At 37.5% G+C, this 25476-nt stretch overlaps 1 protein-coding gene across 30 annotated transcripts in view; it reads right to left on the reverse strand.

Moving 5' to 3' along the window:
- The window catches only part of CREM (cAMP responsive element modulator), a 100177-nt gene that overhangs the window by 57203 nt on the left and 17498 nt on the right, over positions 1–25476 (reverse strand). For 17 of the 30 annotated variants that reach the window (XR_014260532.1, XR_014260533.1, XM_082449853.1 and 14 more), the window contains 4 exons: positions 24992–25115; positions 7190–7336; positions 4427–4524; positions 4145–4287 (listed from right to left, as the gene is read on the reverse strand). Coding sequence is in view for 28 of the 30 variants with exons in the window: in XM_082449853.1 (XP_082305979.1) it covers positions 4145–4287; positions 4427–4524; positions 7190–7336; positions 24992–25115 (512 nt within the window). In the remaining 2 variants the exon portion in view is untranslated. Of the gene's footprint in view, positions 1–4144; positions 4288–4426; positions 4525–7189; positions 7337–12830; positions 16619–24991; positions 25116–25476 lie in introns of those variants that run through there. The other 13 variants (XM_082449826.1, XM_082449829.1, XM_082449841.1 and 10 more) reach the window with 3 other exon arrangements.

Here is a 25476-nt window from a genome sequence, read left to right on the forward strand (position 1 = left end):
TAAAGAAGGAAGAAGAGAAAAATAAGGGTGGAAAACTGAAAAAAAAAAAAAAAGAGTTCATGACCAAATGAGGAAGCAGAATTTATTTAAATTAAGATTTTATCTGACTTCTTTTCATGTGATGCTAACATCTTTTTAACCCTAAACCTGTATATATGAGCTAATTCAAACACATAAACATGTAAATGTTTAATTACTTATGATTTAAAACCATCTTTATTCCAAATTGCAATAAAAGGATTCATAAATAAAACTTCATCGGATGAACTTTAAAAAGGAACAGCAGACCTTATTCCAGTGAATTCTTAGATTGCAATTCAAAAAGTGAGCACAAAACAGAAGCTGTGAGTACCTGGGCCTTAAAGCCAAGAAGTGCCTACCTCTTGAATAAAGACTAAAGAATAAATACTAAAGAAGAATAAAGACTAAAACAGCCTCCTGCAATAACAAGAACAGCGACACCAAGGTTAAAGAGCCAGATTTACATCAAGTAGATACTGTCCTAAGTTTGCTTTGAAAGGTACCTTGGGAGCATGTAAGAAAAGTCACTCCTAAGAGCAGTAAATGCAACTGCATTTACTTTAGAATGTGCAAGCCTATCACGCAAATTCCTCTTACAAAGAAATGGAATCAGTGTTTATTCATTTGAGTCTCCTGAGAATTCTGAATTCTTCAAGCAGTCCACAAAGTTCACAGATACCTTTCTTCATATGGTGGATTTAGGATTGACCCACTTACCTATAGTGTATAAGATGCCAGTAAAGATGAGTTAATAGAGATTCACTCTACCAAGATTCTTAGTAAAATAAAGTAGGAGCAAGCAAAGAGACAGGGATATTTAGGAAAAAATAATTTGAAGTCTTGGGTGACAGTCCTCAATTGGTAAGGGAAGAAGTAGGGTAAAGTAGATGGGGGATTTTAAAAAACCCCAAAAAACCATCTTTAGAGAAAATTTAATGAATAAGAAACTTCAAACATTTAAATTTCTTTACCTGCAACAGCACATATAGAAGAACCACAACTTCTACTGTTTGTGAATTCACTCCCATTTAATGCATGTCTTGAATGTCATGTAGCAAGTAACATTCTTTGCTAATTCTAAGACTATCTGAACCACTATCGTTCAGAAATATTCTCTTGAGACAAAACAGGTTTTCTTTGACCAGAATGACTTAATTGGCATACAGCAAACCTATCACTAAGATCTGTACTTCCAGCAAAGTTTTGCAAGCGGAGGTCACTTTCTTGGTGTTGCAATAATGAATCCCTGCCTATTTTAAGTTATTTTCCCTACTCCGGGAAATAGCCTGTTCTAACTTTCACTTCTTATCTTCGTGATTAAAAAAAATAAGTTGAAAAAAAAATAAGTTGAAATAATAAGGTCAACTTCCATCAAATATCTCACTTTCAACTACTAAAAATGTGACTACCTGTATATGAGAAAACCTGAATTTTTATTTTACTTCAACTTTGACTCACAAAGTTGAACACTCCTTTTACAGTTCTTTTGTTTTTAACTCCAACTAACTCATTATAGCAAATTAAAAATAAAAGATCTAAAACAATAATTTCTGAAAAAAAGAAACAAAGTAAAGTTTGGGAGAAAGTCATCCATGGATAAAAGTTGAAGAAAGATTTAAAATAAAAGGCTATAAAAGGGTCTCAAAAATAGGTATATGCAAATACACAGAAAAATCTCCAGAAATTCTAGTAAAATAAACTCTATTCTAAAAACCAAAGGACACCAGTAATTGTTTCTATTTCTAGATATTTAAGAACATTTAATCATTAATTTCTGTTAAGTTATTGCTAGTAAGAAATGGTTGATGAAAATGGATCTTGTATGTATAAACATACATTTAAAGCAAATGCCTTCTAAAGAAAAGTTTAAATGTTAGTATGCACTTTTCAAATGAAAGAATTATCAACATAAACAAGTGTCACTAATTATCATTTTTAACATAGGCAATATCCCTTCTTTTGAACCAATAAAATGGCAATTTTTAACCTGTGGACAGCACATGTAGGACAACCACAACTTTTTATTAAAATAACTGCCAGGATCATACTGTATGGGTCCAAATTAAGAAAGCTAAGTAAGAAATTGTCCATGACTTCTGATGTGGCAAATAGAGGAATGTCTAACTTCTAAACATTCGATTTTCTAGTTCTCAACCAGAACTCCTGACTCCACTCCCGCACACCCACATACCCCACACGCTTACATCAAGCTCCCAGCTGCAAGCATGTGCTAAGAGCACAAGAAATAAAGGCTTTGATGCTGGCTGAGGGGAACAGTTTAATGACTGGGAGTGAGACACTGCCACAGCTGGCTTACATTTCTCTGTTTCATGTCAAAAGTAGCATGTCTCTCTTCCCCAACAGGTAAAATCTGTTATCTTCTTTTGTCCTCACATTAACCTCCGAGTTTGGCAATCTAGTATTATTCACACTTCAAAGACTAAAAACCTGAGATTCGAAACTATCTCACTCTGATCCACGTAGTAACCTGCAGGACCAGGTGCCACCTTCCCCACGTCATCTCCAGCTTCAACATCCTCTCCAAATTCTCAGCTAATAATCTAGGCAAATTCACCCACAGCATCCTCACCCATGTCACTTACAAAGAGATCAATTCCTAAGCAGCATCAGGATATGCCAGAGAAATGTTTCAGCCGACAGACAGCATCTTAGGTCACCCTCCAAACTTTAAGATGTCTTAGCATTATTTCAGCAGTAATTTCCAACCTTTTCATGACACAAAACAGAAAATGATAATAGGTGTACAGCGCACTGCTCAAGGCCAGAGCTGACCAGCCAGGAGGTTCTAGCAGCTCCAAGCCCTGCCCAGCCACACCAGTTCTAAAACTCCCACCATCTACTCCCAGTGGGCCAGACAAAAAAGGCACAGAAATCAGCGAAGTAATAAAAGAGAAATGAAGGTGAAAACCTCAAGGTCTAACTTTGACAGACCATGGGGAATTTTCTTCTCCTAATGTCAACTTTAGACATATTCATTCAGCGCCCTGTACAGGGTGTGGACAAATTATATGCCAGTTCTGTCAGGTATCAGCGTAGGAGCTACCCAAAGAACAGGAATCACCAGAGCAGAATTCGTTTAATACTGCAAATCTACCACCATTAAAAGAAAAACTCTAAAAAACTAATGACTAAGGCTTCCCCATAGATTATAGCTTGCTTTAGCATCCAGGTCGTAAGTTAAGACTTGAGATCTTTTGTAGGTATTGTTACTTTTTAAAGGGAAAACAGAAAATACACCTAAAATCTTAACACTGTACTTGGATCAACACAGTAATTAACGTCACACATATTCCTGTACCTAACTAGCTTTTTAAAAAAAAAAAAAACTTTCTGTCCTTTTTCTCTCTTTTCCTCCCCACTTTTCTTTCTAGCTCTCATTTTAAACTAAAGTATTTTTATAAATAAAACATTCTTGATTTGGGAAAAGACTAGTGCTTTAACTGAAGCAAAAAGCACAGAATTAACAGCCCATTAAAATGCACAAGACTAAATGTGAATGTATCTGTTTATTTACAGCTTTCAGTACTTAAAATTTCAAATAAAATGATCTGTCCAATTGCTTTAGTTTAAAAAAATAAATCATTTTTCCATTCTCTTCTAGAAAAAGCTGCAGCACAAATTAACACAGTAGAGAGTAGTGAAAACAGAATTACATTTAAAACATAGTTTAGAAAACATATGCACCTCTTTTAGATTAGTAAGTATAAAATGTAATTGTTGGTAACAAAAGCCAACAAGAATGAAATACAGACATTTATATCTTATTATGTTCACATGCATCATAGAGACAAAAACAGTAAGTTTTAAACTTTTACTAGATATGAATATACACATATAAATAAGAAAAACCCTCCCTTTATTTTTACCCCAAAGTTTTCTTCTATTTTCAGTAAAAAATTTTTTTACTTTTCAAAAGTATATGACAACTGTCAGTACAAATCTCTCACTTCTTTAACATGTACTTTTCACACTATGATACACGGTTTAGGTATCATGATGCATTTTAAAATGGGTCAGTTTAGTGTCAAAACCCGAGCTGCTTCAAGGAAACTAGAGAGACTTAAAGTTAGCAGTACGTCATATGGAATTGCAGCATACATACTGTATTGCCCCGTGCTAGTCTGATATATGCTAGTCGGCAATGCCATGGCAGCGATATTCGGTGACGTTCCTTCTTCCTCGGATTTTTCTTCTTCAATCTTGGGAACACCAGGCACATCAGAGGAAAGTTCATTCAGTATTTTTCTAAAATATAATTTAACAATATAAATAAGTAAGATACATGAATGATATTTAAAACAGAACAGCTATACTGAGAGAATCTGATGTATAATTATTCTCTTTTTTTGGAAAAAGTATCATTACAGTAGGAAACTTAACTTACCGGTAAGAGGGTCTTCGTGAAAGGATTTCTCTGCGTTTATGAAAATCAATTACTCTTTCTGATTCTGCAGGCTCATCTGTCTCTGCAATTGTTGCTACCTATAACACAAGAGTTCCTGAAATGCATCATAAAATCCATGGTATCTCCTTCATTCACAACACGGTGCTTAAGGGTCTCTCTGTGTGCAGCACCAAGCCGGGCGCTGGGGACAGAACACACTGAGACGCACTAACCACGCTCACAACCTGGCGCAGAGGAAGAGGAAGCGCAGACAACAACACTTAGCTGTAGAATCAGCCTGTGTGCAAAGGATGGCACAGATAACAAATACTGCAGAAATGCACATGAGTGTCAGGCAGCCTTCAGGAAAGCACTCAGTGTAAGATACACAAGACCTAAGATCCAACCCTGAAAATATCTCATAAATCCAGCAGGGGGTGAGCCAGCGAGTGACAGAGGCAGAAAACAATACCACTGCTGACTTACGCTGGGTCTTCAAATTAGACATTAGATAGGTCTAAAGAAGAAAGAATATTTAAGCAGGTAAACACGTGGGTAACAAGCCTGGTTAAAGTTACAAGAAGTAGGTTGGGTGGGCTTGATGGCAGTAGGTCTTGAAGGTCAAAATAAGGAATTTCTCCTTAAAAGAAAGATCAGAGTTTTAAATACAGTTTCATTTTTTCAAGTAATAGTATAATAACAAATAGTAAAGAAAGTCAGGAAACTAAAATAATGAATCTCTCTACAACATGACTGCTCTCAATATATTCAGCCATCTATCATAGGGGCTAGGATAGTTCTGAGTTTACAAAACTCACTTTACTTAATATTACAATTACATGGGAATTTGATTTGGGCACAATCAAAAAAGCTTATTAAAATACCAACAATGCAGGCAGGAATATATACTTCCCAAGGCACACGGATGTACATATATGTTCACCTACACGTATGACCATGCATCTCTGGTCATGAACACCCTACACATAAGCACACTCATCCATGAGGAGAACTTATTAGAGAAACTGTCGCTGCAAATCAGACAACCATATATCATCACCAAATATTTATCACTTTAAAGTGGGCTTCCACACATCTCTCGTACAATCATAACAACTCCCTTATGCAAGGTAGGCTATTATTTTAGAAAGTGAAAACTGAAGTTCATCATTCGACAGGTAGGAATTCTAACACAAGATCCACAGACACCAATCTCTACAAAAATAATCATATCATCCATTTAACAAAATCCAAAAGAGCCTACTGAATATGAGATATTATTTTCTTCCAGTACCAGCAAGGTTAAAACTAAGTAGAAATATTGATATCTGCACCCCAATAAAAGTCATAATACAATAAGGAGAGTGGAAAGACTTTCTTGCTTATAATTAGGGTCAGAAAGAGTCAGAAGGTCCTGGAATCAAAGTTCATTGCAGGAAAGAAAAAAAAAGACAATACTGAGAATCACTCTTACATTTTTGAAAGACACAGGAGAGACACCTGTGCTGAAAAGATAACCAAGCTTTTAACACACGTGGATTTCAAGTGTCATGTTGCAACTCTCATCCTTATTCTGCAACAAACTGGATTCAAATATGCAGGAAAAGGATAAGACTGATTAAGTATAAGAAACTACATTTTCCTCAGAGATATTTTTGTCATCAATTAGGTTCAAATAGTTTCAACATTTAAAGGACAAAAACAGGGCTTCCCTGGTGGCGCAGCGGTTGAGAACCTGCCTGCCAATGCAGGGGACACGGGTTCGAGCCCTGGTCTGGGAAGATCCCACATGCCGCGGAGCAACTGGGGCCGTGAGCCACAATTACTGAGCCTGCGCATCTGGAGCCTGTGCTCCGCAACAAGAGAGGCCACGATAGTGAGAGGCCCACGCACCGCGATGAAGAGTGGCCCTCGCTTGCCACAACTAGAGAAAGCCCTCGCACAGAAACGAAGACCCAACACAGCCAAAAATAAATAAATTAATAAATAAATAAATAAATTAAAAAACAAACAAACAAAAAACAAAAAAAAACCTAGTTTCTAAAATAAATAAATAAAATAAAGGAGAAAGACAAACTGACCTTAAAAAGGAACAGACATAAATTCAGTAGAAGAGAAAAGTATGCTTTTAAAAATGCATACTTAATAATTTACATCTGTTGATGCAAAGAAATGTTTTAGCTTCGAGAAATGTTAAGAATTTATGACCAACTTTGATGACAATAAATAACAAAACGCATCTCTGGATCACAACCACAACACTAACCACGTCTAAAAAAAACCAAGGTTTAACCTGATGTATAAACGTAACACCAAGTAACAATAATATCATGTCACACATATTGAATTAACAATAAACCTAAATTTCTACACTCTAATGTGAGTACTGGTGAAAACAGCATCAGTACTACAATATTTACATTACCATGTTTATCAGACATCTCCAAAGAATCCTCAAAATACTTTTAAGCATCTTTGGAGAGCACTGCTAAACAAATCTAAGTTTGAGCAGAGAGCAACAACTTAAAGGAGAATGACTCAATCTGTAAATTAAGAGCTAACAAAACTACAACTCGAGTCAAATCCATGTATCTAGCAGGGCACAATGCACTTCACATATAAAAAGGAAATTTGTCTAAATGTTTATTAACAAGATTTGAGCATCAAAGCTACACAAAGAAAATGAGGATAAATGAATTAGTAAAAGAAAAAAAAAAAAAGCTCAAGAAAGTCCAAGACAAATCATCTGGGAAGGAAGCTAACCTGAATAGCTTGTATTTGTGGTGACTGAATAACCGATGGCTGTGGTGTCTGAAATACTCCCTGGACATGTACAGTTTGGCCTGAAGGTAACTGTACTAGAGTTACAGCTGGGGAGCCTCTTCCGGTGCCTGACCCAGCTACCGAAACCTGCAAAAATGATCATCATTGAAGATTAAGGCTGGACCTTTTCTTAGTTCTTTACGTTTTTCTTAAAGAAATACCATTCACTATCATGACTGGCCTATTTTTCCTGCTTCTAAGAAACGACAAGCAAGCCAGGGTACTTACCATTAGGAGATGGTTACCATCCTGGAACAGTCATTCTCTGATGTGACAGATACTAAAGAACCCATGCTCCTCACTTTCGGTTCCCATGCTTTGGTGGCTAAGAATGTTCCAAGCACAAAGTTCTAAAGCAGTTAAACTACCTCACTACGACCTCACGACTACTAACAGTGAAGCCTTATTTAGGCCAGAGTATAAACCACCCTCCCTAACTTCTTAAGAGTAATCGGAGACAGAACTTAAAGATGGTAAATTATTTTTTAATAAATGAAACTTCTGACATATGATATTATAGTATTACTCCAGACACAAGCTAATGCCTTGTCTCTATACTGATGAAAACTGCAGTTACTTTTATGCCCTAACAGTCACAAAAAGGGCACAGGCCAAAGAAATTCCAGGACCTCTCATGCCCCTCGCATCTCCGAACCAGAGAAAGCTCATGCCTTGGAGGCTATGTGGCCCTGGCACACTTCTTTCCCCCCAACTGGAGCATCCAGAGGGGCCAGAACCATCACTTGGCTTGCACAGACAGGAGAGAACAGCCATTTACCAGCTACCTTGGGTGCTTCTGACAAAGATCCCTACCAGTAAAACACAATAAAACCTTCACTTCTCTGGACTCAAAACCTGCCAAATTTCTAATTAGTACACAACTGTCCTAAAGGCCAGTGTAATCTTACAAACTTTGCCTCATTTTACTAAGTTTCACTATTCATTATGACTTAACTCAGAACACCGAAGACTTTGGACATGAAAGAAGCTACTAGTTTCTATCATGAGTGGTGACAGACCACAGAATCTAAAACAAATTTTGAAGAAAGCTTCCATTGGACCTCACTTTAAGGAAAACCAATCATTTCCAATCTACTTACTCTAATACTTTAAAAAGAATTATTAAAAACTGGGTTTATAACAAATAATTAGATTTATTTAAAACATCATTCTCTTGGAAGGCAAACTTCTTCGGCAATCCAAAAGTAAAAACTCTTCTATCCACGCAAGAGAACCTACGCGGAGAGCATTGCACTAGGTGCCCTAGGGTGGAAAGCAGAATTGCTAAAGCCAACACCTAAGAAACAACAGCACACAAACAGTACAGAACTAATTGCTCCATTGTCCAGGTCATGAAAACCACAGCAGCACAGAACAGAAAGATCAGTATGGGCCTGAACAACAAGTGGAGGCCTTGTGTACAAGCTGCCGATTGAGCTGGGCCTTGCTGTGGCCTGGGTAACAGCTGGACAGAAAAGTGAGAAACCGGGCTGGAGACACCCAACATGTAGCCCACGGGGCAAATTCAGCCCACCTGCTCCTGGAGTTTTATTGCCTACTTTAGATTTTAGGGGAAAGAAAAAGGGCATTCCATAATGGAGCCAGCAGATTTAACAACCAGAAGTTTAAAAACCACTAGATTTACTCTACAAATGTTCCCTGCATGAATTATAAAAAAGGATCCATCTCTTTGTGAACCAATTGCCAAAAGGTATTCCTTTGCCAAATGACTAATTCTCAAACTTTTTAGTCTCAGGACACCTTTCCACTCTTAAAAATTATTGATGACCTCAAATAACTTTTGTTTATGTGATTTATATCCAGCAGGATGCTGTAAATGCACAACCAGCTCTTGGGAAGGGAGAATGCTATGGGTAACTTTTGCAGATTTCTGTAATTTAAATACTCCTACTATGGCAGATTTCAAGCTACCAACGGGTGACACTGAACACAAAGCTGGAAAAAGATGTACACCATCGGCTCTCACAAGCCAGCTCAGCCCACTGTTGGTTATATGTACTGATATTTACCACATTAGAAATTAAAACTGAGAAATGTTTAAAATACTTAGTAATTCACTTAAAAATAACAATAATGCCATTACATGCTAACATAAATAACAGTTTATGAAGACTACTTTCAAGACAAAATAATTAATGACAAGAGTGTCAATGTTTTACATTTTTACAAATTCTTTTAATGTCTGGTTTAACTTAAAACAGCTGGATTTTCATACCTATTTCTGCACTGAATCTGTTGCAATATGTTATTTTAATTGGTATGTGAATAAAGTATGCCTCTTACACATGTATGATTAGAAAAGGAGGAGTATTTCAATGGCTTTTTCAGAGAAATGTGGGTATTCTTCTTTGATACTACACCAAAACTCAGCAAGTGGCTGTTTCTTAAAGGTTAGTGGCCATGTGGAATCTGAAAACTTAGTCACGTTAAAATCCATTCATCTATCTTATACTTAGACATTGATCTATCTTATACTCTTTAGCCAGGCATGATTTTGTAATGTTATGCGATAGTTATTTGGAAAATACTGGCTCACTGAGTTAAGCAGATCTCCCAAATGCTGACACATTTCATGATACACTATCAGAAAATCACATTCATTAAAATCAACATCAACTTCATCAGAAAACTATAAATACTGGGAAGCTATCAAGCTCAAAATGGCAGATGGAGATTTTCCAAAATTCAAAACTGCTGCTTAAAAGCCTGAATTTTATCATTGGCAATAAATACTGTTAATTGTTTTCCTTGACGTGACAAGCTTACTTCATTTTTTTTTTGAATTTTTGAATTTCATTTTATTTATTTTTTTATACAGCAGGTTCTTATTAGTCATCAATTTTATACACATCCCTGTATACATGTCAATCCCAATCTTCCAGTTCATCCCACCACCACTCCCACACCCCGCCACTTTCCCCCCTTGGTGTCCATACGTTTGTTCTCTACATCTGTGTCTCTATTTCTGCCCTGCAAACCGGTTCATCTGTACCATGTTTCTAGGTTCCACATATATGCGTTAATATACGATATTTGTTTTTCTCTTTCTGACTTACTTCACTCTGTATGACAGTCTCTAGATTCATCCACTCATTTTCTCTTGAGAAAATGTTTTTCAAATACTCAAGTTTGAACAGTCATAGTTTGGCTATTTGCCATTATTTCAAGAAAAATGATGTCCTGTTTGGGGGGGTGGGGGAATGCAGCTAGTTCTTCTTGCCTCTCATTCAATAACTCAAGTGTTTTTTTCTCAAGATCACCATTGGTCTTCAGTACGCGGCAGAAATGCTTTCAGTGAATGTCCCACTTCCACAGCACAGAATATTAAAACAACATGTACTCCAGGGTCAAGATTTAATACAATTGGTAATGTTTGCTGATTCATCAGGGACAGTCTTAAGTGAAACTGACATTTAAAAAAAAAACTGCAAGTTAATGTAGTGAAGACCACAATGACTACTAACACAGTTTGGCACCACTGCCACTGACTTGATCGTGCTAAGGTGCCAACAGTTTTACCCCCCAACTGTTTTTGCACCATCAGGGCAAATGCCAATACAGAGAAAAAAAGAAAATAAATCTTAGTATTACTGTGAAAATAGGTTTGTCATCCCAAACCTCCAGGCATGATTGTGTAACACCATGTGGGAGTTATTTGGAAAATACTGGGTCCTTGGAGTCTCTTCCAGGCTTCCCTGTACCACATTTTGAAAACTACTGCTCTATCCTCTATCCTACGCAGCCCCTAGGTAGGCCCTGCTCACAGCTCAGAGCGCAGAGTGCTGAAGCAGGCGGCAATTTCAGCTCCACCACAGCAGCACAGCCAAAACCACCATATATAGTAACCCTGATAGAGCATTCGTATCGCAGAGATTGAGCAAAACAGAATATACATTATACCCAAGAGTACTACTAGTATTCTTACAGACTGGACCTGTGGCTTGAGATGGCAGATAGTGCCACATTCACTTTCATGGGGAAATGACCAGCTTCAAAGAAATTAGATATTTTGAAGAATTGAAGAACAACTCAAGAAAGATTCATGGGGTTTTGATAAGTATAAGTCATGCTTTAAGTTGCTCTTATTGTCTTACGAGTGTAATTTTCACGACTTCAAATTATTAAACAATGCTCTATCAAAAAGGCTTAGTGAGAAGAAAACCTGCTGTAGAAAGGGAACTGTACCCACTAGTACAAAACTGTATTCCTAGAATTCTGGAGATGAGTTATACAAATCTGTAACTACAGTGAAAACTCTTACATCTGAACTCTGGGTAGTACAAAAAGCTCACGAGACAACTCTTTAGTTAAACTGTTGAAATAGAGGCTGAGAAGCAGCACAAGTGACATACCCTAGAGTCACAATTCCAATGTATCCTTAAAAAACATCAACAACACTCTTAGATCTAGAGAACCTGTCAGGCAGTCTACATTCTTACTAGTTTTGCCAAAACTGATCTGTGACTAGCATTAAGCTTATAACTAACTGTACTGGTAGAGTTAACAGGATAAACATCATCATTCATAGGAAAAAAATTCATGTGGCTCCCTACCTTTAATATCTTACCATTAGTATTATTCTATTGATCACATGAGCCACAAGTAAATACAGGGCGCCCCTGAAGTAGGATGTGGTCCACAGATGGCACAGAAGGAACTCAGGCAATGATTCAAGAACATGCATGGTGGCCCCAAAGCCAAAAATGGGTAAGTAAAGAAGCATCTTTTTGTTTTTGTGCAAGGTGGCAGATTCAGTTTTAGGCAGGCTAGGGTGAAAGCAATGGGAGGAAACCAGGTGGAAATGTTTAGTAGGCAAGGAGAATTATGGGACTGATGCTTGGGTTAGAGCTCAGGAAATAAAGATGTGAGATACACTGACAAAAAGCAACCTAAAGACTACTATACTTACTTTATTCACAATGTGCAAATAGAATTCTAAAGAAGCTCTGGAAAGAGAAGGGAATTAAGTCTCTCCTAAAGGACACTACTGATAGAGACACAAATTTTAGTTCACTTGGACTAAAATATGCATACTTCCCGTAGAAACAGATCTTTCTTATAAACATCATATATTCATTCCAAAACTTTTTAAGAAGTAAATCTCACAGAAACAAGTCATACTTATGAATTAACTCATTCTTTTGTTCACTTAACAAACGTTTATTGGAAGCCTGCCTTGTGGACCAGTCTAGACAGCAGGGATATAGCAGTGAACATGAAAAGTCTGCTCTCCTCAATCAGGAGACAGAAAGCAGATGAAGAGACAAAAACATAATTTGGGGTGGTGCTAAATTCTCAAAAGAGAAACAAAGAAGGGTAACTGAGGAGGCGGCGGGAGGGTGGAAGGAAGCTACTTAAGGTATACCTACTGAATAAAGAAAAGTGGGAAAGGAAGCCATGGGAAGATCTATCTATATTCATCACATTCCAACAACCAAGCAGGCAACTGCTCAAAAAACAAGCACATAAAATGGATGTATTTTATATTTCATAATTTTTATACCTCTTTTTATGAGGCTCTAAAAGTGTGTATAATGAACTCATAGTAGACATAGTTTACCTTTTCTTCCTGATCCCCTGAACAATAATCCTCTTCTATAGGATGCCTGAAACATAGATTATGCTGATGCCACCACATCCACCAAAAACCCCACTATAGACAGTGGTTAATCTGAAGAAATAAATTAAGATGATGCAATTGACAGCCTTACTTGGCTTTGCAATTTAAAAAACCCTAATAACAACACATAACTGGGAAAACCTCACAATGTTGTAACACAGCATTTGATTAGCACCTAGTGGACTTGCTCCAATCTGTAGCTAGGTTCCCTTATGATGGGGTTTATGATGTCACAGTGCAGCTGCAAATGTCACAGAGCCACTGAGCCTGCATTTAAGACAGTTAATAAAGGGTGAAAAAATGTGAATTCATGGTACAGCAGACTTCGCTATCAACTCTGCTGCCTGAAAAGTCAGATCTATATATTACCTATTTTAATTCCAAGGACTACAGTGAAAAGCCAATTAACACTCTACGTGAGAAGCTGGAAAACTATACTGATATCTGTGTATTAAGACAGGATTCTCAAGAGTCTGTTTCTTCTATGGAAAAAAAAAAGTGTTTAAAGAATATTTCAAATATTTTAAGGCTGAAAACAGGAAAATAATATTATAAATGTGAACACTTTAATAAAGACGCAAAATATTTCACTTCATTTTTTTAAAAGTTGTATTTACTTGTGCTAAATGAAGACAAACACAAAAGGAAAAATGTAGAATTGGTATCATTTTAGTGTCTTTAGTGTTTTTCTTTCCCATATTGAGGTTCTTTTTTTTTTTTTTTAAACAGTGTGGCTAACAAATTGCCAAAATCAATGGAGTTAAATTTTGCCTTGTGAATATCAACTGCAAACACTGATAACAGAGTTGGCCATGTAAGACTGATATTTTTATATCTACTATGTTAAAATTTTTAGAACTATAATATGATCCTTGAATCCTTTGTGTGTAAGGCATGAAGAAATACTATCTGAAATCTATAATCTGAATTTAAAAAGGGAGAAGTGGATTCTGTTTCTGGTACTGTAATTATAAATGGCCAAATATTACGTCTCTTTAAAAAAAATTCCCCTCTTGAAAGCAAAGCAAATGTTGGAATCAAGTCATTCTTAATTATATAGTCTGATAATACTTCCAATAAGCAGTGGTGATCACTGTGATGATCAGTGATGACAAAATCAGGGGTTCTTATGCTTTGAAAAACAATCCCTAGTGAAATTTTTCCCTAGCTAATCCTTATAATTTCCTATTTATAGTACTTGGAGCATCGTTTTACATTCTAACCAATACTAGATGTTTTACTTATATTTATAAAGACTATGAACACGAACATGATCTTTATAGAAGTCAAAAATCCTTTAGCTCTAGATGTTTAAAAATCAATCTTATATCTTGGTTTCAGTAAGACTGAAACTAAAACTGATCATAATTTTCTAGCCAATTGCATTACAAAGTAGTAAATGTACATAGTGAAGTAAGTTGCAGTGAGCCAAAAATCCTCAGCCAAAAATGGCATTTACCCAGCAGATGTCTTACAAGGGCAAACATTGGACTCTTAACAATGATACACATCATTTCTAGTAATGAATAGGAAATGCACGTGCCAAAAGCCAGAAGCTACAGAATGAATGCCTAAAACCACTTATTATCCAAACTACATATTAATCTATTTCTGACCAAAATCAACTCAGGAATGTCTATGCAGGAAACTGCAATTCACTTGAATTATTCTACTTTAATTCTTCTACCAATCACTTGGTATAAGTCCTAAAGAGTACTGACTAAGCAAAAGCAACCTTAAAAAATAGTAATAATAAACAAAATGTGGTATATACATACAAAGGACGAAGGAATTCCTATCGCATACTGACTATATAGCTGAACCTTCAGGACATTATGCTAAGTGAAATAAGCCAGTCACAAAAAGACAAATATTGATGATTCCACCTATATGAGGTATCTAAAAGTAGTCAAATTCATAGAAACCGAAAAGTAGAATGGTGGTTACCAGGGGCTGAGGGGAGGAGTAAAAAGGGAGATGCTATTTTATGGGTATAGGCTTTTAGATTTGCAAGATGAAAAAGTTCTAGAGATCTGTTTCACAACAATGTGAATATACCTAACACTACTGAACTGTACACCTGAACTTAAGACCGCAGATTTTATGTATTTTTTTTCCACACACAAAAAATAGCAATAACTATTGCCCCACATTTGGTGGATATGATAATTAACTGTCTTATTGCCAGGAAGATATTCAATAAATTGATTTTACCAAAGGCAATGAGACTGACTGACTTCCCCATCAGTTTATGAGACATAATTCTAAAGCTCTGGGTGTTCCCGTACTCTTGGCCCCAGAATTACTGCTCAAGACATAGACTAGCTATTGGTGCCAGGATTTATATGGACCAGTTATTAATACATCAAAATGGATAAAATTTAACTTTTCTATGCTCTTCATATATCCAAGGTCAGAAGCTGAGTTGGGATCTAAACATGATACTATCTTATCTGCCGCTAAATAATGAAGGAGTAACAGTATACAGTATATATGTATATATACAATAGTTACTGCATACTACCGTGCTTATATATATATATAGTATTATATATACAGTAGCTAGATGTAGCATATATTTATGATTACTCTTTGCAAACTATGCATTGTCCCAGGTAATGCTCTCTGAAATGGTCTGGTTTAACACTGAGTACCTATGTATTACAAGTAATAGAAATGCTTAATGAAATCTAAAGCCAGGTGCCTGGGTTCTGCCTTTTATTAACTGTGTGACCTATGACAAGTTATTCACCCTCTCTGTACTTTAGTTTCCTCAACTGCAAAAGAGAATGAAAAAAAACAGTACCTTTCTACAGAGCTGTTGTGAGAGCTGAACTATATGTATAAAGCATGGAACAGCGTCTGGCACATACTGAATATTCAGTAAACGCTCACTCTTGTTATTTTTATTATTGTTACACTTCATTTAAATAATTTGGTCAAGAATGTAGAGCTTAATTTACATGTATTGATATTAATCCTTTGATTTGGAAAGATTAAAATATTTTTAAAAGTATTCCTCAAAATTAAGGTGAGGAAAGAAGAATCAAGGATTTGCATAAAAGTAGAAGTCAAAATCTGAATCAGTGACAAAACATGGCCAGACCAAACTGCATCCTTAAGTTTTTTCAGTTTTAGTCCAAAGGTCAGAGTTTATAAATAGAAAAGTCTAAGAATTTAGCTCCTAAAAAAACAGTATAATGGGGCTTCCCTGGTGGCGCAGTGGTTGAGAATCTGCCTGCCAATGCAGGGGACACAGGTACGAGCCCTGGTCTGGGAGGATCCCACATGCCGCGGAGCAACTGGGCCCGTGAGCCACAATTACTGAGCCTGCGCATCTGGAGCCTGTGCTCCGCAACAAGAGAGGCCGCGATGGTGAGAGGCCCGCGCACCGCGATGAAGAGTGGTCCCCACTTGCCGCAACTAGAGAGAGCCCTCGCACAGAAACGAAGACTCAACACAGTCATAAATAAATAAATAAATAAGAGAACGTGAATTTCTTTAAAAAAGAAAACAAAAAAAAACAGTATAATGAAACTTGGTCTTACCATGAAATCGAAAATCTAGTAATAAATTTTAGTTTAGACTTTCAGAGCCAAAATACTGTGAAGGAATGCTTGCAACGTTTTAAAATTTCTAAAATAAATTCAAAGTACAAAAATTTAGTATAAATAAAATTTGGTATAAATAAAATATACCAATTTAAATACATTCATGACATTATATCAGAACTTTGCTTATAAAACAACTACATAGGGCTTCCCTGGTGGCGCAGTGGTTGAGAATCTGCCTGCCAATGCAGGGAACACGGGTTCGAGCCCTGGTCTGGGAGGATCCCACATGCCGCGGAGCGACTAGGCCCGTGAGCCACAATTGCTGAGCCTGCGCGTCTGGAGCCTGTGCTCCGCAACAAGAGAGGCCGCGATAGTGAGAGGCCCGCGCACCGCGATGAAGAGTGGCCCCCACTTGCCGCAACTAGAGAAAGCCCTCGCACAGAAACAAAGACCCAACACAGTCCTAAATAAATAAATAAATAAATAAAATTTAAAAAAAATAAAAAATAAATAAATAAATAAAACAACTACATATCAGCTTTTCTTCTCTATACCCACTGGAGGCCTATTTAACCATAAATAGATTTATATTACTTTAGAATGAATTTTTGATACAATATATATTTTTTTTTATAAATTTGTTTATTTATTCATTTATTTAATTTTTGGCTGCATTGGGTCTTTGCTGCTGCACGCGGGCTTTCTCTAGTTGCAGTGAGCGGGGGCTACTCTTTGTTGCGGGGCGCAGGCTTCTCGTTGTGGTGGCTTCTCTTGTTGCAGAGCACAGGCTCTAGGCGCGCGGGCTTCAGTAGTTGTGGCACACGGGCTTCAGTAGTTGTGGCTCGCGGGCTCTAGAGCGCAGGCTCAGTAGTTGTGGCGCACGGGCTTAGTTGCTCCGCGGCATGTGGGATCTTCCCGGACCAGGGCTCGAACCCGTGTCCCCTGCATTGGCAGGCAGATTCTTAACCACTGCGCCACCAGGGAAGCCCGATACAATATATTTTTATAAATTTATTTACTTTTGGCTGAGTTGGGTCTTCGCTGCTGTGCGCGGGCTTTCTCTAGTTGTGGTGAGCGGGGGGCTACTCTTAGTTGTGGTGCGCGGGCGACTCATTGCGGTGGCTTTTCTTATTGTGGGGCACGGGCTCTAGGCGCAAGGGCTTCAGTTGTTGTGGCACGCGGGCTCTAGAGCACAGGCTCAGTAGCTGTGGCGTACGGGCTTAGTTGCTCCACGGCATGTGGGATCTTCCCGGACCAGGGCTCAAACCCGTGTCCCCTGCATTGGCAGGCGGATTCTTAACCGCTGTGCCACCAGGGAAGTCCTGATACGATATATTTTTAAACTAGCATAAGCCACTTCATCTCAAAGCCTGGCCACTACTATTCTAACCATCTGAGGTTACTATAATGAATAAAGCAAAACGTTTATTGCATGTGGACTTTGTGTCAAGCACGGTATTTGGGCTTCACATAAGTCATCTCATTTAATGGTCAACTGATGAAATTAGCATTTCAATTATTTTAGGTAAAGAATCAAAGAATTCAGTCTAATAAGTATTTACTTAAAACTATGTATAAAAATTAAGAAAATAATTTTGTGTCTTTAGTCTTAATCTACTTCACTCCATTACTTTTAAGTAAACAAACTACTACTACACTTAATTCAAACTGTGTGTACAGGTATAAGTTAGGGCTCTTTTTCCTTATACCAAGTACAAAGCAGTAAACAAGCCCTTACAAAAGGTAAAACTAGAAAGTTCTGAGGACCTGGGAGACCAACTTACACTGGCAGTACCTATCATGGTATATTAACATATCTGATATCAAATAAATACCCATTATTTTTTAAAAGGTATTTAAAAGGAGGTCTATTGCTGTATAAACATACCTACTGAAAGGCAAATGTCTTTCCTGAACTATTTCTGCTTGCACCATTGTCATCTAATATTGTCTCTACTTAGTATTTTCAACCCCATAACCAGGCTTTTCTCTTCCATGCCTTTTTGGAGAATGACATGTTATATCTCTGATAGGGCTCAGAAAACTCACATTTCTGAAGATCACTATTAAGATGTTGTCATCACTATCAATGAAGTGAAAATTTCCCAAAGCCTCTGTGTTTTCCAAATGTAATTCCTTTAATAGTTTGGGGTTTACAAAGGTTGTAGTAGCAAAAAATTGAAATAAGGCAAAGTAAATAATCTCTGAATCTTATTCAAAGAAGGAATTATAAAAATTAATGCTCCATTTTTAAAATTTCAATGTCTAGTCTATTATTTTTGGTTTTGTTTTTTTTATTGCGGTAAAAAATACATAATGTAAAATTTACCATCTTAACCATTTTTAAGTGTACCGTTCAGTAGTAAGTATATTCACACTGTTGTGAAACAGATCTCCAGAACATTTTCATCCTGCAAATCTAAAACTATACCCCTTAAACAACAGTCCCCTTGTATTTTCTCCCCCCAACCTACTCTTTAACTAGAAAAAAGTCAGAGAAAAGGATAAAGAGAATAACTGTTTATTCTCAGTTATTTTTCCATTACCACTAGTGACAAACTACCTGTTACTAAAACTAAGAAGGAAGACTTGAACATCAAACAAAAAGTACCCAAATCTCATAGAAAATCATTACAAATGACAGAAAATCTCTAACAGTCTCTCAAACACTAAAACAGATTTGTATGCATTTTTTTTCTGATTATAAGGTGTATAAAAACAAAACCTTTTTCTGAAATTTGACTTTGACTGCTTTATACCTACCGAAATTACCTTTGAAACACTGATTTTCATTCAAAGAAAAGTATCATTTAACACACTGGGATGAAAGCACAGAGTATATTCTAAAGCCAAAAGCCAACCTTTAAAGAAATCTATTAGCTATTATACACAAAGTTATCAAAATATGAGTACAGATTATATAACAAATTCTTATTCAAAATGAATAAAATGGTGACTAATATTAACAGTTCACAAATTATTTTTACTTATATCCCTTCAACCTTGAATTACCTTCAAGAATGAGTTACATTTCAAAGCAGTACATTTTCTTGAATTAGCTGACTAAGCAACAACAAAAATTTAGCATTTACTGAAAAAAATTCACTGTTCTATTTTTTTCCTCCTAACTTTTGTTAATTTTTAGAGCTAATTCTAAGTGAATACAAATATTATGTTCAAAAAATTTAAATTAGGGCAATTAAAAATAACCAGGGGAAGGAATACATAAAATTAAGGAGCAACAGAAAGTCAACAATAAAATGAAAATTTTTATTTCAAAATCTTAAGAGGAACATTTTCTCTTTCAGTAAGAGCCCCTCAAGTCAGGGAATCAGCATATTGAGGTTTAAAAAACAAGATTCAATTAAACACTGAGCTTGGACTTCCCTGGTGGCGCAGTGGTTAAGAATCTGCCTGCCAATGCGGGGGACACGGGTTCAATCCCTGGTCCGGGGAGATCCCACATGCCGTGGAGCAACTAAGCCCGTGTGCCACAACTGCTAGGCCTGTGCTCTAGAGCCCACAAGCCGCAGCCACTGAGGCTGCGTGCCGCAACTACTGAAGCCCACGCGCCTAGAGCCCGCGCTCCACAACAGAAGCCACCGCAGTGAGAAGCCAGAGCACCGCAACGAAGAGCAGCCTCCGCGCACCGCAACTAGAGAAAGCCTGCGCGCAGCCATGAAGGTCCAATGCAGCCAAAAAAGAACCAGGACAAAACACTGAGCTTGAACTAGATGTACTCAGCCGACAGTAAATATACCAAATCAACCTAACATGATACAGACCAACTTTAATATACAAATATGATGTTGCTAACCAATTATCAATAGCAAATGTTGCTTGTATGTTGCTTGTTTTGTTTTGTTTTCTGATAGCCACCCATATTCTTCCTGGTCCTACTTAGGACCAAGAAGATGGATTTTTGGCACAGCTGGCCAAAACAATGAGAAATGCCATTCCAATTTTCCACCAGTTTGAAACAGAAAACACACAAGTCATACACTGAAACCTATCCCTTGTTAAATCATTCCTACTCCAATCCCTCACTGCATGCCAGGCCTGCTTTCTTCTAAGGTGCTTCTTTACGTACTGTTTGCATTTACAGCAGAGAGGATAAGAAAGGTTAGCAGAGTATAATCTCTGAACAACATTCCCTAGTGGCTTCCTCTGTTCCAGAGTCTCCTTGTTTCCAAAAATACAGAGGTTCTCGGAAAGGTTAAATTTTATATTAGAACTAACTCTCTCGAGGCACTACGCTGACCCTGATGATCTCGAGTCTCCTTCCAGCTCTATGACCCCTGTGATTCTGCTCCCTTCACCTTTCCTTCCTATCTTTGCTGAAACTTTGAGAATTGGCCATTTACAAAGTAGGGTTATTTAGCTTTCCAACTTGAGGTGTCATACTCAGGCCACAGGCTGCACCAGCAGCTATAAGGCACGAAGCTCCAGATAGCACATCCTCTCCTGAGGCTCCATCTGGATTACCACGCTCACCCTGAGTTTCATGGCAGCATTATCAATTCCCAAGAGATGTGGAACAAGAAAAGTTCAAGGTGCTACCACTGTTGCCTTCAGAGTAGATTACACATTTGTGAGATGAATGTGAGTATGGAGTGCATATTATACCAAGGAATTATGCTCGATTTTATTAGGTATGATCATGACATTTGGTTATATAGGAAAATGTCCATAACCTCTTAAGAGCTGCATACCCAGAAGAAAGTAGGAATGACATGACGTGATGTCTGAGATCTGTAGAGCTGCTTAAAATTCTTCGACAAAAAGAAAAAAAAGAAGATAAATGAAGCAAGTGCTACCAAATCTTAATAATTTTTAAGTTTCTACATATATATGCGGGAGTATTATTCTACTCTTGTATATGTTTGAAATCTTTCATCACAAAAGAAATGATAACTTCCCATTACCCATTTAAGGATTATATTATTTCCAAAGGCTGTAAGTATGACTTTAAAAACTACCTGTATATACAGTAATTTTGCTTTTCACCATTTTGGTTTTGGGAAAGGGTTTCCTCCTGGCTTGATTATATCAAATAGACTCTTCCATTTACCACCAAGAGTTTTCCCAGGGGAGGGGGTAGAATCTAGTCTTATGTGTATATCAACACATACACTTACCAGACAAGGTTCCAGCTTCAATTAAAAAACAAAAATCTACTTAAAAACTAACTCGGGCAAGAAGAAATCCAAGTCACAGTACTCAGCCTCGATGATCTGCCACTCCAGCCTCTAGCCCTTTGACACTGTCACCACGTGACTTCTATTCACTATTGGATACAATTAGAAGGGAAAGGCTCCACTGATATCTGGGAAGTTATAAAACAGAAAAACTGAAAACTGAGAACTCCAGCCTCCCTCAATCAGTCAGCAGAGCAGAGATGTGAGGGCCAAGAGCAAACTCAAGTTTTCAGATCTTCGTAACTGGGACAATTTTCAGCGTTAACTTGATTAGCAGAAGCTCTGGAAAGGCCAGGATACTCAAAACTACCACTATCAAATGACCAGAGGCAAAGGATCAAACCCGCTGAACCTTCGGGTTACACCCTGAACCTTCTGGTTACACCCTTTGTTCTGACACTACTTAATGATAATTAGACCATGTAAAAAGGAAAGTAACTTTTATAAATTCCTCTTTATACAAACCTGAACTTAAGTCTAAAACATCTGGGAATTCACAATCCTCTAGTTTAAATGAAGTAAGTGGCAAGTACATACAATGACACTGGGAATAATTCAGGAGAGTCAGTCACTTTTAACATACATTATAGGCTTAATAAAATTTCAGTTTGATTTCCTAATCCTTCTATTATATAATATTGCATAATAATAATGAATAGTCATAAATAAACAGCTTCACGCATCACAAGAATCTAAATTAATAATTACGTTTAGAAAATTTTGACTGCTAAGAACTGTGTCCTAATTCTGCAAAATATCATGATCCATAGAGGATTTATGGCCTCATATCCATGGAGGAGAACTCTTAGTTAACCAAGAGAATCAATGACTCAGCATACAGATTTCTTCTTAATCTCTTAACATTCCTAGTATGTGAAAGACAAAAACCATAATTTATTTTTTGATCAACTATTTTAAATACAGAGAAAACAGAATAACATAGCAGGTCTATGAACTTGCTATCCAGATTTAATGACTATCAACATTTGATATATTTGAGATTTTTAAGGAAGTAATAAACATTGTAAATGTAAACCACAGCCTTTTTCTAGTTCTGTGATTCAGCCTTCTCACAAGTCTCTATCTCCCCCTTCTATTTTATTTAACACTCCCAGCTTTCTCACACCCCAGTTCTCACTCCTTTGTTTCACAGACCCATCTTTGTCTATTATTTCACAGAAAAACTTCTTGAAGAATCTATACTTCTGATTTCCTCTCCCTCTTATTTATTCTCTAACCTACTAATAAAGCTAGGTTTCTGTTCACTGGACTCCTATTCAATTCCAAAACCTCATAAATCCAAGGTTATTTTTTGGACTTCATATTACTTGACCTCTTTAGCAACTTCTGACTGAGGCTCACAGGGCTGGGTGTCACCCAGGCTGAAGATCCTCAGAACTGCCAACTATCACTGTTAGACAATGGAGATCTGTTGTTTTGACTGTGCAGGCCCAGAAGGCCGGAGGAAACTGCATGTGTGGAGGACAGGAAACCAGTACCTAAAGGGAGAGAAGTGGCGGCAGAAGGAAGATTTGCTTTCAACTACCACTTCAGCAAAAGGGCAGAATTAGAGATCAAGAATCATAGTTATAAAAACTCTAGAACACCCCAAATTCACCAAAAGATATATGTGCATTCTCTTCTATTTTCACAGACAAAAAGACTAAAGGATAAACACCAAAATGCTAACAATTAAATTTCTGGATGTTAAGACTATAGTTAGCTTTAATTTTCTTCTTCAAAATAATACACATTTTGTCAATTCTGTACAATGAACATGCATTTTTTTAATAAGAAAAAGGCCGCTTTCTTAAAAAATAGCAAAGGTCTGAATGCCTGTTTTCCAGGGTAACAAAGAAGGGTGTTGCCATGGAGATATAGCTCCACAAAGCACTTGTGAGGAGAAAACCCCAGGGAGCAAGTGGGTGTCGGGAACTTGAAAGAGGAAAGAAAAGCAGGCTGGGTGCGTGGGTGTCTTGGGAAAATAGAGGCCTCACAGGAGCCAGTCTGGCCGGAGACAACCCAGGAGGTGCCTGGCGCTCCCGAGGGCTCTCCAGGCAGCCATCTGGTCCTTTCTATTCTCCCTTCAGGATACCGCAGGAGTCTCCACTGCTCGCACCCCACATCACCATGATGCCACTCAAATGGTGTCCACCCCCGCCCCCTGACCCGCTCCCAGCTCGCTGACGTCCCCATCCAACCCGCACACAGTCGCTGGTGTCTTAAACACAGTGAACACTGGAAAACGTCTCAGGAACATTTAGAACACGGATGGTCCACGCTCCCAAATGTTTACCACCGTCTGCTTACCCTGACCAGCTCAACTTCCCAGGCCAGACAAGCGGCTCCACTTGGCCTCAACGCCTGCAGCTCCCACCCCCATCCTCTGCCTTTGTGCCTCTGTACATTCTTCCCTGGCCTAGAATACGCTTCCCTCTCCTCCACCCGTCAACCTCTACTCACGCTTTGTGTCCAGCTCAAAAGTAAAATCCTCTACAAAGCACTCCTGGTCAACTGGCTGCTCCCCCTCTGCACGCCTCAATCATTCCTACGTAGCATCTCACAGTACTTCATTTTTTTTTTTTTAACATCTTTATTGGACTATAATTGCTTTACAATGTTGTGTTAGTTTCTGCTGTACAACAAAGTGAATCAGCTATATGTATACATATACCCCATATCCCCTCCCTCTTGCATCCCCCTCTCACCCCACAATACTTCTTACACAGCGAGAATTACCCCTCAAACACCTCTACCCCACTAAACCGTGAGATGTCAAGGCCAGGAAATACATACCCCACACATCTAGAATAGTGCCTAGATACAGGAAGGATTCAGTAAGTATTTGATGAACTAAATAAATATGATTGTTTTTACTACATATTTTTATAGATACCTAGAAATAAAGTTAAGAGCTGAAAAACAAACACTAACTCATATCGGTGGTCTCTAAATGAAACTAATTCAAAGTCTAAGACCTAACTAAAAAGAAAGTAAAGATTAAACCAAATATACACTGGACAAATGGCAAGATTTCTGCCATCTTTATAGCTAAGAATATAAAACTACTGAATATTTCAATGTGGAATTACTGACCTTCTCGAATAATAAATTGAGGATTATATACTATGGAGGGGGTTTTGTTTTTCCTTTACATAGTGTCTGTTACAATGCAAAAGTAATTCAAACACGTATCTTCTCTTCGAAGTCAAATCAGTAAGAATGGCTGATAACCGGGGAATAGGGGAAACTTAAGATCAACTGCAAGAAAACAGAATCTGCACACAATTCTCATTCCCATACAGGCTAATTTTCATTGGTGCCTGCCTGTTGCCTGCATTAATTTTACCTGAGCTAAAGTGGGGATTGAATTTTGACCAGTCTGCGTCTGCATGTGAGCAGATTCGCTCTCTGCCACAGAATCTGGTATACTTCCATCCTGCTGAGAGTCAATTGTTTCCATGGTCATTTGTCTGGAAAGACAATAAAAAGGAAGAAGTATTAAGGCCCTATCTGAAATACCTGTTTTCACTTGGCTTTCTGATTGATTTTCATTTCTATCATCCAATTGTACTACTTTATATTTTCAAGAAAGAGACTCAGTGGCAGAGTCCTAACTCTCCAAACTTAAAGGCACCTTCTCTGCTCACTGGGTATGAACATTACCAAGGGAGCACTACAAAATGTTCCATGGAATTAGTTTATTTAAAAAATTTTTTAATCTTATAATAAAGCCTCCTTGATAATTATTTTAAGCCCTCTAGCATAAATTAGTGATAAAGTTAGGTTTTATATTTTACATGAAGCTTAAATATTCTATGACTCTCACGGCCT

Source organism: Balaenoptera physalus (assembly GCF_965194825.1).
Source record: "Balaenoptera physalus genome assembly, chromosome: 2".
In the NCBI taxonomy this organism is placed as follows: Eukaryota; Metazoa; Chordata; class Mammalia; order Artiodactyla; family Balaenopteridae; genus Balaenoptera; species Balaenoptera physalus.